Source organism: Vombatus ursinus, unplaced genomic scaffold (assembly GCF_900497805.2).
Source record: "Vombatus ursinus unplaced genomic scaffold, bare-nosed wombat genome assembly UNPS02014779.1, whole genome shotgun sequence".
Lineage (NCBI taxonomy): Eukaryota > Metazoa > Chordata > Mammalia > Diprotodontia > Vombatidae > Vombatus > Vombatus ursinus.
In genome coordinates this window covers 46,044,820-46,061,031 of record NW_020954557.1, presented here as the reverse complement: position 1 = coordinate 46,061,031, position 16,212 = coordinate 46,044,820, and the positions used below count along the sequence as shown (strand labels likewise).

The 16,212-nt window shown below is 38.2% G+C and overlaps 1 protein-coding gene and 1 pseudogene across 1 annotated transcript in view; both read left to right on the top strand.

Annotated features, from left to right (window-relative positions):
• ERICH2 (glutamate rich 2) overlaps nucleotides 1–16,212 on the top strand; it is a 114,978-nt gene that overhangs the window by 90,391 nt on the left and 8,375 nt on the right. Inside the window, exons 12-14 of the mRNA XM_027865700.1 lie at nucleotides 586–662; nucleotides 2,476–2,624; nucleotides 14,455–14,512. Of these exons, the coding sequence (XP_027721501.1) occupies nucleotides 586–662; nucleotides 2,476–2,624; nucleotides 14,455–14,512 (284 nt within the window). The remainder of the gene's footprint in view (nucleotides 1–585; nucleotides 663–2,475; nucleotides 2,625–14,454; nucleotides 14,513–16,212) is intronic.
• Nucleotides 11,372–13,143, top strand: LOC114045786 (annotated as a pseudogene).

Genomic DNA, 16,212 nt, shown 5'->3' with positions numbered 1-16,212 from the left:
AAATTAAAATAGCCAGATTAAATAGTTTATAATACATATTATGCCAAATGGCAATGTGAGGGATCTAAAAATGAACTCACTTTATTCAGAGCTAATTCTTAGCTCATTAGAACTTCTCTGTACATATGAGAAGTGTAGCATCATTAGTTACAAGGAAAGAAAAACTTCCTTTCCTGATTGGGGAGCCCTAGTTTCTGTTTACAATTCAGACTCGTCCAACATTATTCATCTTTTCATCCTCCATTATGACCTCTTGTGTGATGTCAGTTGTAAAGTTGGGTAAAGCCAGGCAGTCAGTCCTCCAGAAAAAGGGGCTGATTGAAATCCGGGGATTACCCTAAAGGACCCCAACACACTTAAGCCAATGGAGCCTCAGAAACACGGAACAGGTAAGTCTGGTCATCAATTCCACACCTCTGGACAAATTGGGTCTCCTTTTTGAGGGCTCAGCTTTTTGTGTGTGTTTTGCCACCCAGCAGTTTTAGTGATGGTCTTTTGTGCTTCCCTAATACTTTCTTTTCAACTTTCTGATTTTCCTCATTTGCTTCATTCTTAAAATGTGGGCTTCTATATTTACCTAGATAGACCAGCTCCAAGTTACTCTGCTTCCATGGAAACCACCTCCCAGGATGGTCCACGCTGTGACAGCCCTGGGGACACAGGTGAGTACAATACAGGTCCACTTTAGAAGCCCCTAAGATTACTTCCATGAAGGTAGAGGCTAGCACTTTCCGCCTCTCATGTAATACAAATGCTGAACTGTGGAATTTTATTATTTGTCTTGATTAAAAAATACAATTATTGGAATATATATATCATGGCTTTGATCTCAAACCACTTTTTACAATGATCATATTAATTTCTCTTTGCTAATATTGAACCTACTTTCCTCTTATCTCTATTCCTTTCCTTAATTCAAAGTTCTTTTTAGCATTTTTCTCTCATGTTTCATGGTTTGAAGAGACTGTTCTAAGAAGTACTCTCCATATTTTGAGTTCCCCTGTCTTATGCTTCATTATTAGCTCAATAGTTAGGCTATTTATACCTCATATTTGATATAGGCAGTGAAGTAGCATAGTAGATAGAGCACTGAACCTGAAGTCAGAAAGACCTAAGTTCAAATCCTGCCTCAGACGTTTCTAGCTATATGACCCTGGGCAAGTCATTTAACCTCTGTTTGCCTCAGTTTCCCTATGTGTAAAATGGGAACAATAATAATAGCACCACCTATCCTTGTTATGAGGATCAAAATGAGATACCGTATGTAAAGTGCTTTGCAAATCTTTTAAGTGTGATATAAATGGTAGCTATTATCATTTCCTTTGCTTTTGTGGAGGAGTCAGAAAACATTTCTTGGGGAAAACATTTAAATGGCTGGCATTCATTTCTTGTTTTATAAAATGGTATCTTGTTTGGTCCACTGAAATCTCTAGCATTTGACAAGAATATGGTCCTTAAAGATAATAATTCCTTACATTTATATAGTGATTTTCAGTTACAAAGTGCTTTATGTACATTGTTATCATTTCATCCCCACAATGAGGTAGAATATAAGTATTATGATCTCCACTTTAGACATGAAGAAGCTGAGCCCCAGCTAAGATCAGTCATTTGTCCAAGGCTACATGGTAACAAGTGCTGGCGTCGAAATCTTTAACTTCTTTCTAAGCCCATGTACTACTGCCTCCCCCAAACAAAGAATTTTCGGTTTACTTTGTTTGTATTTGATATTACTTGTATGTGTATGTATCATTTCCCATAATAGAACATAAGCTTCTTGAGGACAGGGACTGAGTTCATTGCTATTCATTTTCTGTTTACTTTGTTTATATTTGATATTACTTGTATCTGTATATATCATTTCCCATAATAGAACATAAGCTTCTTGAGGACAGGGACTGCTTCATATGCCTGTCATAGAGTAACCCCTGACAAACGTTTGTTGATCATTTGATTGATTGATCAATCCAAGGTTGTGTCTGACCACAAATCTGATATTCCTGCCATCCTTCCACACTGTCTCTACACCTCAAGTGCTAAGTTGGTTGGTGCTTTTCTTCCAGTTGCACAACAATGCTGCCTTTAAAAAAAAGTGTTATGAGATCTTGGTTGGTGGGGAGTGCCTCACGAGGCATCTCTGCCCATGGAGGAGGAGGTGAGAGAACCTGCTTCTGGGATATCCAATGAGGAAGAGTTAGGAAAGTACCCGGGAGAGGCTGTGGACCACCCAGAGACCCCTTCTGGTCTGTTGAGCAAATGAGAGGCTCTTTGGTTGCGGAGGTATTCAAAAATGAGATCAGTTTATTTTCTTTGACTTTGAAAGGATGTGCTCCAAAACAGAAAACCAGAGGGCAGAATCAGTTCCAGATTATGTTGTTGTATGTCACAGGTCTGGGAATATCAGCTTTGAATTTCTTAGTTTTTGAAGGCTGATCATCTAAAGAATATTCATTCTGTATTTTGATTGAAATATAGGTCAAGATATAGAAGTTGCAGAAAATAATGAGGATTCCTCACAAAGTCCTGATGACAGACTGTCAGAAACTACAGAAGGTGATGATGAGAAGCAATATAATGATGAATATGTTGGGGAAAATGTTGCACCACTGGAGTTAATGACAGAGGTAAATTTGCTTATATGTTATTATATATGTGAAAGTCATGTTGTTACATCTTTGCAAATAATAATTTTTTTAAACTTACCTGTGCAGACATTTACCTGGCCACCATCTTTGGGACCCACTTCCAGATTCTTCCTGGAGTTTCCATGTTGTGCTGATGGCAGCACTAATTGAGGAAGGAGCTCAGGGCAAAGTGGAGTTATACTTCAGCAGCTCTGCTTCCTCTCACTTAAGATTGCCTTGGGATGTGTCCTGAGGGCCATCAACATGGCCTTTACTCTCACTGTTTGCTCAATGTTCACTTGGACCACAGTGCCTTTTCTCCTCCCCTTGGATTTCAAATTCTTATCTGTATTTTAAAGCCCAACTCAGATTTTCTTTTGCAACTCTCTAATGTACTTAATCATATAATATTTTGTGTTACAGTTGTCTTATATTATAGTTTATGTCTTATCTTCCTACTAGATTAACTCCCTGAGTTAGACATGATGTTATCTAAATTGTATAAGGCATAACAGTAACTGCATCCAGATGCTTAATAATGAAGAAAAAAAAGAAGGGGGTGGGAGAGATAGAGAGCAGGATGAGGGAAGAGGAGACATGAAATATGTTTAGTACTTTTCTCTGCCTGTTTTTTTTTTAACTTCTTTCCCACTAACACCAGTTAGAATTAAATACCTTATTTGTGAAACTTGAATCTAGGCATCCCAATGTGCTAGATACTTCTGTAGAACATTTATTGACATGGCAGCCCTCCAGGATGTATCTTAAGATGAAACAGCATATTAGAACATAAAACTTACATGAACATGAAATGACCACTTTGTTGGGGAGAGAGAGGAAGTCCCCCCTTTTTTCAGGTTCAGCAGCCAGATCCAGAATCCCAGATCCATAGTTAGGAGGGTGCCTTGAAACTAATTTGATCCCAAACTCATTACACTGTAGAGAAGATTTAAGCAAAGAAGAGTTAAGCATCTTGCTTGGAGACATCCAGGTAACAAGTGGCAAAGCCCCATGGGTTTTGACCGCAGGTCTCAATTCCAATTCTAGTACTTTTCCCCCCACAACTACCCTACCTGGAAAGGAGTGAGATATACTTACTCCCTATATTTGTCCAATTGTTTTTATTTATTATATTTAACATGGATATTTGAAAAGTCTAGTCATGACCCAACCCATTTACTAAGTCATCTGTTTAGTTAAAAATTAAATATGAACACTTTGTTTTTACTGTCATCATTTAGTATGTCTAAGCTGCAAGAAAGGTTAAGATAATGAAAATTTGGCTTAGCTACTAATTCACTTGTGTCTTCAGGAAAATTATAATTTATAATACATAGTTTTTATGTTTGAAAAATAAAGATAATTTTTCTTGCAACTAGATTTTTTTGAAGTGTTCTGAGATTCCTGGGTGAAGGATTAAATAGACAAAATATTACCTTCCTTCCTCTTGTTATCACAGAGACTTGAAAGGTATGAATAAATGATCCAGTTTTGGGGACTTTCTTAAAAAAAACTCTTCCCTTACTCCTTTAACCAGGGGTGGGGAACCTGTAGCTTCGTGGCCACACGTGGCCCTCTAGGTCCTTAAGTCAAAGACTGGAAAGGGCCACACTTGAGAACCTAGAGGGCCACATGTGACCTTGAGGCTGCAGGTTTCCCCCCCATGCCTTAAACAAAAGCTTAAGTTCAATAACAGAGGTGTAGTAATACTAATATAAAACATCACTTCATTCTTTTTTTTTCTTTTTGGTGAGGCAGTCAGGGTTAAGTGACTTGCCCAAGGTCACACAGCTAGTAAGTGTCAAGTGTCTGAGGCCAGATTTGAACTCAGGTCCTCCTGATTCCAAGGATGGAGCTCTATCCACTGTGCCACCTAGCTGCCCCCTCACTTCATTCTTAACATATTGTCTACAGAATAGATTTTGGTTATACAAAAGCATATTACCAAAATGTAGCAAACCGAATTGCTGTACTGTTGACTACATTTACATCTTCAACTTTGCTTCTTCACAATTCAAAAGCAATAGGTGATGTCAATTTGTATGCTAATGAAAATGCATGGTTGCAAAAATTTTACTTAAAATGGTTAAGTCCTTTTATACCTATGTCACTGTGCCATACATTTTGGAGTATAAAATAAATGTACACCAAGGAGAAGTTTCCTGATGCTATCTTCCCTGATTATTGATGCTGCTTTCTTCATGAACTGAAGCTCTTCATTGCACAAATCTTAGTTCTCAGAAATAAGTGGAAAATTATTAAATGTTAATACTTATATCATTTAGGTTTTGGTCGTCAACTATAGAAAAAAATCTAAAATATTTTCTTATGAAAGTAAATTATTACCACATCCCTACTATGAAATTTCATGGGGGAAGAAGAATTTCTTTGGCATTCTTCCATTAAAAGTAATAATGCATAAGAAAAGTGAATAGGAAAAAGCTATTTTAATCCATATTATTTTAAATCATAATTATATACATTTTGGTCTTTGCTTCCAGCTCAATAGAAATATACAGTGTGAATTCAAATAATTTGACCACTTCAGGAGATTTATTAGTCTTCTGATCAGGACCCATCTGTAGTTGTGCCTATGCTCATGATTTTATCGTTAAGTGGTTGGAAGGAGGCTGTTGAAATGTAGCTTAGTTGAAAAAGATTCCTTTAAGCAATCTTCATTTAGGTAAAGGAACTAAGTTACTTGTTATGCAAGGCCCTGTAACTATGATGGAAGTGTTGCCCATTTTCAAAGAAGAGGTATATTCATCCATCATGACATCTTTTTGTAGTAAAAACTCACTCATGTAGAACTTTATTTTTATTTTAAATAGGTTACTTTTTCCAATTACATGTAAAAACAATTTTTAACATTTGTTTTCTTAAAATCTTGAGTTCCATATTCTCTCCCTTTCCTTCTCGCCTCATTGAGAAGGCATGCAATTTGATATAGGTTATACACATACAGTCATGCAAAACATATTTCCATATTGGTCATGTTGTGAAAGAAAACTCAGATTAAAAAAAACTCCCAAAACATAGAACTTTATAAATACTTTTCTCACAACCTCAATTTGAGGTAGGTAAGTAAAAAAAAAAAGTATTATTGTGCCTGTTGTATAGAGGGGGAAACCAAAATTCTGAGGGGTTAAATGACTTGCCTGTAGACACAGAGCTAATAAGTACTAAGTCAAGTCAACAAGCATTTCTTAAGCACCTTCTATATACCAGACAGTGGGCTAAGCACTGAGCATGCAAAGAAAGGCAGAAACAGCCCCTGCTCTGAAGGATCTCACAGTCTAATCTAATAAATGATACTGAGGCAAAATACAAACTCAGGACTCCTGATTCCAAGTCTAATATTCTTTCCACAATAGATATCAGACTATCTTTCAAATATATTTATATTTATAAATCCTTGTGATTTTAATATTATAAATAATTTATAATATTTGGTTTGTCATTCTGTTTTAATGTTAAATATATATTGTTTATTTATATTCAACAATCACATCAAAATTTTTTAACATTTATCTTTTTAAATTTTGAGTTCCAAATTCTCTCCTTTCTATAGACCCCTCCCCCACCCCTTGAGAAGGTAAGCACCATGATATCAATTATACATGTGAAATCATGCAAAACATATTTCCATATTAGCCATGTTGCCAAAGAAACCATTCCTCCAAAATAAAACCAAGAAAAATAAAGTGAAAGAAGTATGTTTCAGTCTGTGTTCGGAGTTCATCAGTTCTCTCTCTCTGGAGGTGGATAACATGTTTTATCATAGGTCTTTTGGAATCATCTTGCGTCACTGTCTTAATCAGAGTAGCTCAGTCTTTTACAGTTGATCGTTACACTATTGCTGTTATTGTGTACAGTTTCTTCTGGTTCTTCTCACTTCACTTTGTATCAGTTCATTAAAGTCTTCCCAGGTTTTTCTGAAATCATCATTTCTTATAGCACAATGGTAATCCATCACAATCATATACCACAACTTTTGTTCAGCCATTCCCTAATTGATGTACAATTCTTTGCCACCACAAAAAAGGTGCTATAAATATTTTTGTGCAAATAGGTCAGTTTTCCCTTTCATTTGTTCTCTTTGGTACATAGACCTAGTATTTCTTGGTCAAAGTGTGTGCACAGTTTTATAGCCCTTTGCACATAGTTCCAATTTCTCCAGAATGGCTGGACCAGTTCACAACTCCACCATTACATTAGTGTCTCAATTTTTCCACATCCCTTCCAGCATTTGTCTTTTTCCCTTTTCTATTATGTTAGCCAATCTGACAGGTGTGAGGTGATACTTCAGAGTTGTTTTAATTTGCATTTCTCTAATCAATAGTGCATTTTTTATGCAACTGTTGATAGCTTTGATTTGTTCTTCTGAAAGCTGCCTGTTCATCTCCTTTGATCATTTATCAATTGGGGAATGGTCTGTTTTTTTATAAATTTGGCTTAGGACCTTATATATTTGAGAAATGAGGCCTTTGTAAGAGAAATTTGCTATAAATTCCCTCCCCCCCACTTTCCTACTTTCCTTCTAATCTTAGCTTATTCTGTTTTTACGATAAATTTTTTATGTCCTCAGTTAAGTCTGATTGTAGTCATGCTTTAGCCCATTGTCCATTAACAGTTAAAACACTGTCTTTTAGTAAAAAAAAAAAAATTATGTAAGCATCTGCCTTGGCATTCTGCCTACTTCATTTTGTGGTGAACAATGCAGCCAGAAATAGGATGTTTTCATGATTGACAGCTATAAGTAATGTTTATTCTTCTCCAGCACTCCTTCAGTGGATCCATGTTTTCATTGATTCTCCTATTTATTGCTTTCATTTGAATTGTCTTAGGAAGATTCTGAAGATCACCTGGCAGGATAAGATACCAGACAGTGAGGTCCTTTCTCACACCGAACTGCCAGACATTCAAACTCTAATGCAGAGAGCGCAATTCCAATAGGCTGGCCACGTTGTTCAAACACCAAACATACACTTGCCAAAAAGACTGTTTTATGGAGATCTCACACAGGGTAAGTACTCACATGGTGGTCAGAAGTGATACAAGGACACTCTCAAGGTCTCTCTTAAGAACTTTGGAATTGATTGTGTGACATGGGAGACTCTGGCACAGGACCATTCAGCATGGTGTGCCCACATCAGAGAAAGTGCTATGCTCTATGAGCAAAGCAGAATTGAAGTAGCTCAAAAGAAATGAGAGATGTGCAGATTTAGAGAATCCACCCCGAATGTTCACATGGACTATTTGTGTCCAACTGTGGTAGAGCATTCTGAGCTTGTGTCAGTCTGATCAGCCACAGTCAAATGCTCTGTAACTTGACTCTAATATAGTGATGTCATTTTGGTCCCCTTCAAGAACAGAGGACAACAACCAACACAATCCTCATGTTTACTCTAACCTATCTACTATGCTTCTGATTCACCTCTTGTCCATGACACAGAACCTCATGACTTCCCATTAGGAAAGGATATTAGCAGCCACATAGTCAAACCCATAACCAAGCAAGAATCCCTTCTACAAAGGAAGAGAAGTCCAGCCTTTGTTAGAAGACCTTAAAAGAGGGGAACTCTTGTCCTACAGAGGTAACCCATTTCACTTTCTACTTGCCCTGCTTGTTAGGAGTATTTCCTTATAACAAGCCCAAATTTATCTCTTTGCTAATTCTACATGTTGTTCCTCTACAGTCAAGCAGAACAAATCTAATTCTTTTGTGTTGTAGCCTACCAAATACTTGAAGATAGTTATTGTTTCTCCCTGAGCATTCAGGCTGACATTTCTAGGTCATTCATCTGATCCTCAGATAGCATGAAATCTAAACCCTTTACCATCCTGGTTGCCTCTTCTCTGGATGGTCTACAGCTTATCAATGAACTCTTAAAATGTAATGCCCAGTACTGAATACAAAACTCAAGATTTAGTATGACCAGCATAGATTACAGTGGTACTATCACTGCCTTTTTCCTGGCAGTCATGCCTCTCTTAATATAACCCCAAATCACACTACTCATTGAGCTTGGAAATAAGGTAAAATCTATACAGTTATCCCTTCCATGTTGGGGGGCTGGGGGAATAGGGGCGTGGTGCCCCCTTAATCTGTAAAATCCAAGGAAAATTTTTTATCCCTCCCTTCATACTAGAGAAGTCTGAATTTTTTTTCTTTTTCTTTTATGTAGTGTTTACAGTACCTTATTGTAAAATTTGGGTTAAGTAGTTGGTCATAGGCTTTGTGTCATCTGCTGGCCTTTACATGTCATCTGTAGCTTCCACAAACCTCCCAAAAAGTTCCCATCTAATTTTGAATGCTGACCCTCGATATATTGAAACCTCAATGGAGAAAGTTGAGATGTGGAAGGGATAACTGTACCTCATTTTCAGACCAGCTGCTGGATATACCTCTTTCATCCTGCAAGATGAAGAAAATGAGAAATTGATGTTTTTTAACCTAAGTGGAAGACATTACATTTATCCCTACTGCATTCCATGTCATTAAATTCATCCCAGTTTTCTAACCTGTCAATATATTTTGGAGCCTTACTCTGCCATCTAGGGTATTATCTATTCCTCTTCATTAGATTATAAGTTCCTTGAAGGCAGGGACTGTCTTTTTTTTAACAAGGCAAAGATTTTATTAACCTTTTTTCAAACTTCAATCCCAGGCTTGTTCAGTGTGGTTAGGCTGCAAAGAATGAAATGTATATAAGCAATAAATGAAGAGAACAGAATGGAAACAGAACTGTGCAGATGACCAGAGATCACCTTCGGGGTTGAAGATAGACAGGATAAAGATAGGAGAATACTCAGGGTAGCATGATGGCAGCCAGAGAGGAAGCCGGAAATGATGCCTGGCCCCAGGGACTGTCTTTTGCCTCTTAATTTTATCCCCAATGTCTATCATAGTGCCTGGCACATATTAGGTGCTTAATACATGAGTATTCATTGACTAGTTTTGTGTCATCTGCAGATTTAATAAGAATTTCATCTATGCCTTTTCCCCATCATAGATAAAAATGTTAAACAGTGAAGCCAAATGTAGACCACTAAGGAATTCCATTGGAGACCTCCTTCTAAGTTGATATTGAACAGTTAATATTCTTTGAGTCCAGTCATTCAGCTAATTCTGAATTCATGTAATTATACTGTTGTCTAGCCCACAACATTACATCTTTTCCACAAGAATAGCAGACGAGACTAAATTTAGTTAAATACTTTGCCAAAATCTAGTAAACTATATCTGCACCTTTCTCCTGATCTACCAATTAGTAATCTACCTGTCAAAATGAGGTTAGTCTGGAATGACCTATTTTTATATAGTCATGCTGATTTTTTGGGATTACATATCCATTTTTAGATACTCATTAACCACCACTACTATTATAAAATAACACATTATAGAATTTTGCTAGGAATCACAGCTAAACTTATTGTTAGCAGATTCCATTCTCCCCCTTTTTTTAAATTGAGACATTTATTCTTCCTTAATCTTTGGATACTTCTCTTATTAGTGGCTTATCAATTACTCCTACCAGTTCTTTCTATTCCTGAAGATATAACTCATCTGGAGCACATAACTTGAGCTCATTCATTGTTAAGTGCTCTTTTAATATCTTACTTATCTTGGGTATCAGTTCTCTCTTAGCAATTTTTGTTCTGTCCTTTCCAATTCTTTTCTTTTATCAACTCTTACTTTACTTGTAATATTTCAGCCACTGGAAAGGATAAAATAAAAATGGCTAACAGGTCGTCGATATCCAAGAGAGATAAAGAGATATTAAGTTCTTTCTTTTTTTGAAGAGGAAATAAAGTAAATTGTTAGAAACTCTTTTGTTCAATTATATGCTAACAAAACTGATATCTTAAATAAAATGGGTGAATATTTATACAAATATAAAATTGCCATATAAATAGAACAAGAAATGGAGGATTTAAACAAGCCTACCTTAGAAAAAATAAATTTAATAAACTGTAAATGAGCTTCTAAAGGAAAAAACCATAGACCCAGATGGATCTACAAGTAAATGAACATTGAACTCCTCCAACACTGTTTGCAAAAATAAAGAAGGCATCCTACCAAACTCTGCCATGCCCTGCCTTTGTATCCTGTCTGTCTCTTGCTAACTGACCCTCCTTACATTTTCTACACCTGGCTTTTAAAAACCTAAGGTAGTTCTTGTGTTCCCTGTGTCACCCTGTTGGTCTCTTCAGACAACCCCCCTTTTTCTTCCTTATTGTAGTTGTTCTTCTTTCTTCAAGGTTTCACTGTTGAGAGCTTGCTATCCCACTTAGATTGACTTCTGTAAAAATAGTCCACAGGATCCTATCTTTCCCTCCTTTGAAGCCTTTAAAATCTTTTCTTCCAACATCTATCCCTAGAGGAAATTTATGTCCATATTTCCTTTTCCATATCACAAAGTCAGGAAAAGGAGAGTGGTCACTTTATCATAATCATACTCAACAGCAAGCATTTATTAAGCACTTACTGCATGCAAGGCATTGTGCCTAAGGGCTAGGGATACAGAGAGGCAAAACCCATGATTCTTGCTCTCAGGGAGCTCACATTCTAATGGGAAGGCAACATGCAAACAACAAACATACAAAATATATACAATGTAAATGGAAAGTCATCTTTAAGGGAAAGTTCTGGTTAAATTTGGGGAGGGGTATAATAGGAAGGGCCTTCTGCAGAGAGTGGGCTTGAAGCCCAGTTGGGTGGGAGAGCATTCCAAGCATGAGGAATGGCCCATGAAAAGACACCCAGTGGGGAGATGGAATGTGGCATTTGTGGAATGGACAGTGTTGCTGGATTGTGGAGTGTGTAAAGAAGACTGGAAATGAAAGAAAGGGCCAGATTCCTCTCAAGGTTCCCACTCTTTTCCCTCCAGCAACTGGTTCCTCCTTATTGATAAGAATCAAATCCAGAATCAAAGCTTCCTTTGTGGGTTACTCTACCTTTTGAAGGCTGAAGGAGATGCTAAGCAAGACAAGATCAAGGTTACAGACAAACCACAGAGGAGATCAGCACAGTTATCTTCTAAACCTGCTCTTCCAAAGCCAGAACCCATACCAAAAAGGCACCTGTGAGGAAGGGAAAGAAGTTACCCAAAGAGAAAAAGGGAAAAGCTGACTCCAGTAAGGATGGGAACAACCCTGCAGAGAATGGAGATGCCAAAATAGACCAGGCAACAGTGGGGGGGGGAGGGGGGAGTCAAGATGGTGTAGAAACAATGACCTGGAGGCAGCAAGGTGGCACAGTGGATAGAGCACCGGATGTGGAGTCAGGAGGACCTGAGTTCAATTCTGGCCTCAGACACATAACACATAGATCCTGGGTAAGTCACTTAACCCCACTGCCTAGGGAAAAAAAAAAAAGAAAAAGCAGTGACCTGCTTGAGCTCTCCCCCAAACCCCTCCAAATACCTGTAAAAAATGACTCTAAACAAATTCCAGAGCAGCAGAACCCAACAAGTTTCCAACCCAAGACAACCTAGATGGTTAATTGGAAAGGTTGGTTGCGCCAAGCTGGGAGAGGAGTGCAGTTCAGCATGGGCCTTTCTTGCAAAAACCAGGTCTCAGCAAACCTGGAGCAGGCCTCAGGGGACTGGCAGTTTCCAGACTTCTCAACCCACAAACACCAAAGACAACTTAGAAGGTCAGTAGGAAAGGTCTGTCAGACCTCAGTGAGAGAAGAGCTCGGTCCAGCCCCAGTCCTTGTGCAACCCCAGGGCAGAGACTGCTTCCAGAGCTCTGCCCACAAACTGAGAGGGAATCAAGTGGCTGATCAGAGGGTGATTGCAGGGATCTCTTTGCTGTCACTGAGGCAGGATTCTCTTGCTTTGTTCGTGCTTGGATCTGAGTTGTAGTTCTGGGTGGAGGTCTTGGGATGAGAAGGAGTGCTGGAGCTTGTGGCTGCGGTGGAGAGGGAATCATCCTCACAATTCCAAGGCACAAAAGAGTGCTTGTGGTCACTCATAGACCAGAGCCCAGGCCAGGAAAGGAGTAAACATCTTACCCTTGATCATACCACCTTGGAAGAACTGAAAATTTATGGGTTCCTAGAAGTCTCTCTGAAAAAAGCTGCACAAAATCTCTGAAGCTTGGGACAGTACATTCTCCACACTGGAAGCAGACCCCAACCTTAACAAAGAGTTTGAAACTCAAGTAATTGGCTGGGATCATGAGCAAACAGGGCAAAAAAGTCAGACCATAGAATCTTACTTTGGTGACAAAGAAGATCAAAACATACAACCAGAAAAAGATAACAAAGTCAAAGTTCCTACATCCAAAGCCTCCAAGAAAAATAAGAATCAGTCCCAGGCCATGGAAGAGCTCAAAAATGATTTTGAGAAGCAAGTAAGAGAAGTAGAGGAAAAACTGGGAAGAGAAATGAGAGTGATGCAAGAAAATCATGAAAAACAAGTAAACAGTTTGCTAAAGGAAGCCCAAAAAAATACTGAAGAAAAAAACAGACCAAGCACAGAAAGCTGAAAGTGCTGGAGATGCCAAGTGAATTGTGTGAATTTTTGATAACTGTATTCTTCTGGTGGCTGTGCAGTTTGAAATACTATTTTTTATCAAGTTTTATAAAAATGCAGAATTTTATTTTACTTTTTTTTAAGTTAATGTTGTTAGCACACAGAATACTTTGTTGTTGTTTTGGGGAAATTGGGCAGATGTTACAGATAGGATGTCTCATAGATTGAAATGGGTGGGAATTTCTTCCCCTCCTAGATTTTGAGAGGACATTTCTTGAATACTAAAGAGGTTTCCACGTGCGCATATGCATGCACACGATACATACAGATATGAACACTGATACTCTCAGCCTGTCTGGTGGATTAGGAGTGGATAACTTCAAAAATGTGTACTTCATCCCTGTCTGCCATAAGTATCAACTTGACTCCTCCAAACCCAGGGTCCTCTCAGGACCTGCCCCTATTTCCCTCCTTCCCCCACACCCCCAAATCAATTGTGTTGGATACCAGTCTTTCAAGTGATCTGGACTTGAATTATGGCTCTGAGGAGACCTCCTCAAAAAAGCCCAAGTTCCTTTCATATTGGGGATTTTTCCCAATTAAGAATTCTGCAGTTTTTATTTCATTTCTTCAAAGTCAGGGTAGGCTTGTGAAAAGTTGTTAGACAACATATGCTCAATGTGAAAGTGTCTACCCTCACTCTAAACTTTCCCTGTTTAAAGTGTAAAATAAAGACTCTTCATTGGGAAAAAAACTATACTAAATCTATTTGATTTTGCTGGAGAATAGTGACGAATTTCTTCCCTATTAGTATCAAAGTCCCTAACAGTTTGAGCCCATCTATTCTTACAAAGCAAAAGCTATAGCATGTAGTTTATCTCATGTAAAGCAAGAGCTATTTTCCTTTCTCCACTGGGAACTCCTCCCTCAATGGAGGCAATGAGGTTGTAGTGGAAAATGCACTGAATTTAGGGTTAGGAGGGAGACCTGCCCTGAGATCCTGCTTCTCACATTTCATTGCTGTGTGATGGTAGGCAAGTCATTTAAGCTCTCTTTTGTAAGAAGGTATTATTTTGTAATACCTGTGACTGTTGTGGGGAACAAATTAGATAATGTACAGAAATTGCTTTTCAGACCTTAAAGTACTTTCTTAAGTCAGCTATTATTGTTTTATTTGAAATGACTAATCATAATAAGGCACTCAGTAAATAGTTCTTTGTTGTTTGATTGAAGACACACTCCTAAACAATGTGTATAAATAATTAATAGCTAAGGGAAGAGGTAATATCATAAGCCTTACTAATATTTAAACTCTAAAACCTACTAACTGTTCATTTTTCTTTTAGTTCCTAAGAGCAGTAATGAGCCGAAACTACACTGTGGCAAAAAAATTATGTCAATTGAGTAAGTACAGTTTTCTTATGCTTTTCTTTCTTTCTTTCTCTTTCTTTCTTCTCTTTTTTCTTCCTTCCTTCCTTTCTTTTTTCTTTCTCCCTCCTTTCTGTATTCTTTCTTTCTCCCTCCCTCCTTTCTTTTTCTTACTCTCCTTGTTTCTTTCTCTCTTTATTTCTTTCCTTCTTTCTCTCTCTCTCTCTCTTGGTCTCCCTAATCTTGCCCAGGCTGAAATTGCAACAGCTCGCCTGTCAATCAATCAGCAGAAAAGCAGGAGGAAGGTGGGGAGGTATCGGGTGTGGGGGCATGATGCAGAAGTCATGAAGAGTACAGCCAGGTGGGAAATGAAGACATGGCTGATCTGGGCCTCCCTCCTTGAATGAAGGTTCTGGGAAGAAAGCTTTCTGCTTCCAATGAGAGGGAGGAACAGGCCCCTGGGCCAAAGGCCTTCATCCCATTGCCAATAGGCATGGAAATTTGGACATGATCCATTTCCAATGTGGGTTGGTTTACTTCTACATAACACCTGATGTCCCCCCACTCTCACCGGCTTATCATATTAGGAGTGGACTTAATATCAGCTTCACCCTTTCAGTAGCAGTGATTATACCCATGCTTGATTCTCTTTTGTATTTCTAAATAAATAAATGTCAGATGTGATTTCATAATAACAAATATAATTAGCCAGATTTCTCATCAATTCATATAAAAATAAATATACAATTAATATATTACATACACACACACTAGTTAAATAGAAGGTAATTTTGGGAGAGGGCACCAGTAATTTGGAGGCTCAGAAAAGGCTTCATATAGAAGATAGTTCCTGAACTGCATCTTAAAGAAAGGGAATGCATTCCAGGCATGGATGGATGCAAAGGTGTTAAAATGGGAAATGAGGTGTCATGAGAGAAGAACAGACCAGAGACCAGTTTGGATGGATTGCAGAATTTGGGAGAGACAACATAATTTGGGGCCAGTTTCTGTGGGACTTTAAAAGCTAAACATGGGAGCTTATATTTATTCTAGAGGCAATAGGAAGCCACCGGAGTTGGTTGATTAGGAGAGTCACATGGTCACATCTGCACTTGAGGAATATTACTTTGGCAGTAGCATGTAAAATAAATTGGGAGTAAAGAGAGATTTGAGGCAGAGAGATCAGTTAGTAGTCAATGATTTAGGCAAGAGGTGAAGAGATTGAAATAAAGTTGATGGAGAGAAGGGATTAGATGCCCAAAATTGTGTGAAGTAGAAACATCGAGATTTGGCAACTTCATGGATACATGGAGTGAAGAAGAGTGAGGAGTCAAGGATCATGTAAGATGACAAACTGAGGCACTGGAAGGATGATAGTGCCCTCAACAGACACCAGAAAGTTTGGATGAGAGAAAGGTTTAAAGGAAAAGAAACTAAGTTCAGCCTTCACCTTGTTGACATTAAGATGTCTGAGAAGTCCAGTTTGAAATTTCCAATAGACAATTTATGAACCTGGACAAAACTTAGAGGGGATACCAGGCAGCAGGATATGTAGTTCTGGGAATCATCAGCATAGAGATGATAGGGTTGCCTGTGGCACTGAGTGATTAAGTGACTTGCCTAAAACCACAGCCAGAATGTCAGAGGCATTGATTTGAACCAAAGCCCTCTGAACTCTGAGGCTAATTCTCTATCCACTACTGTACAATGTCTCTTTTGGCAATCCAATAATTTAC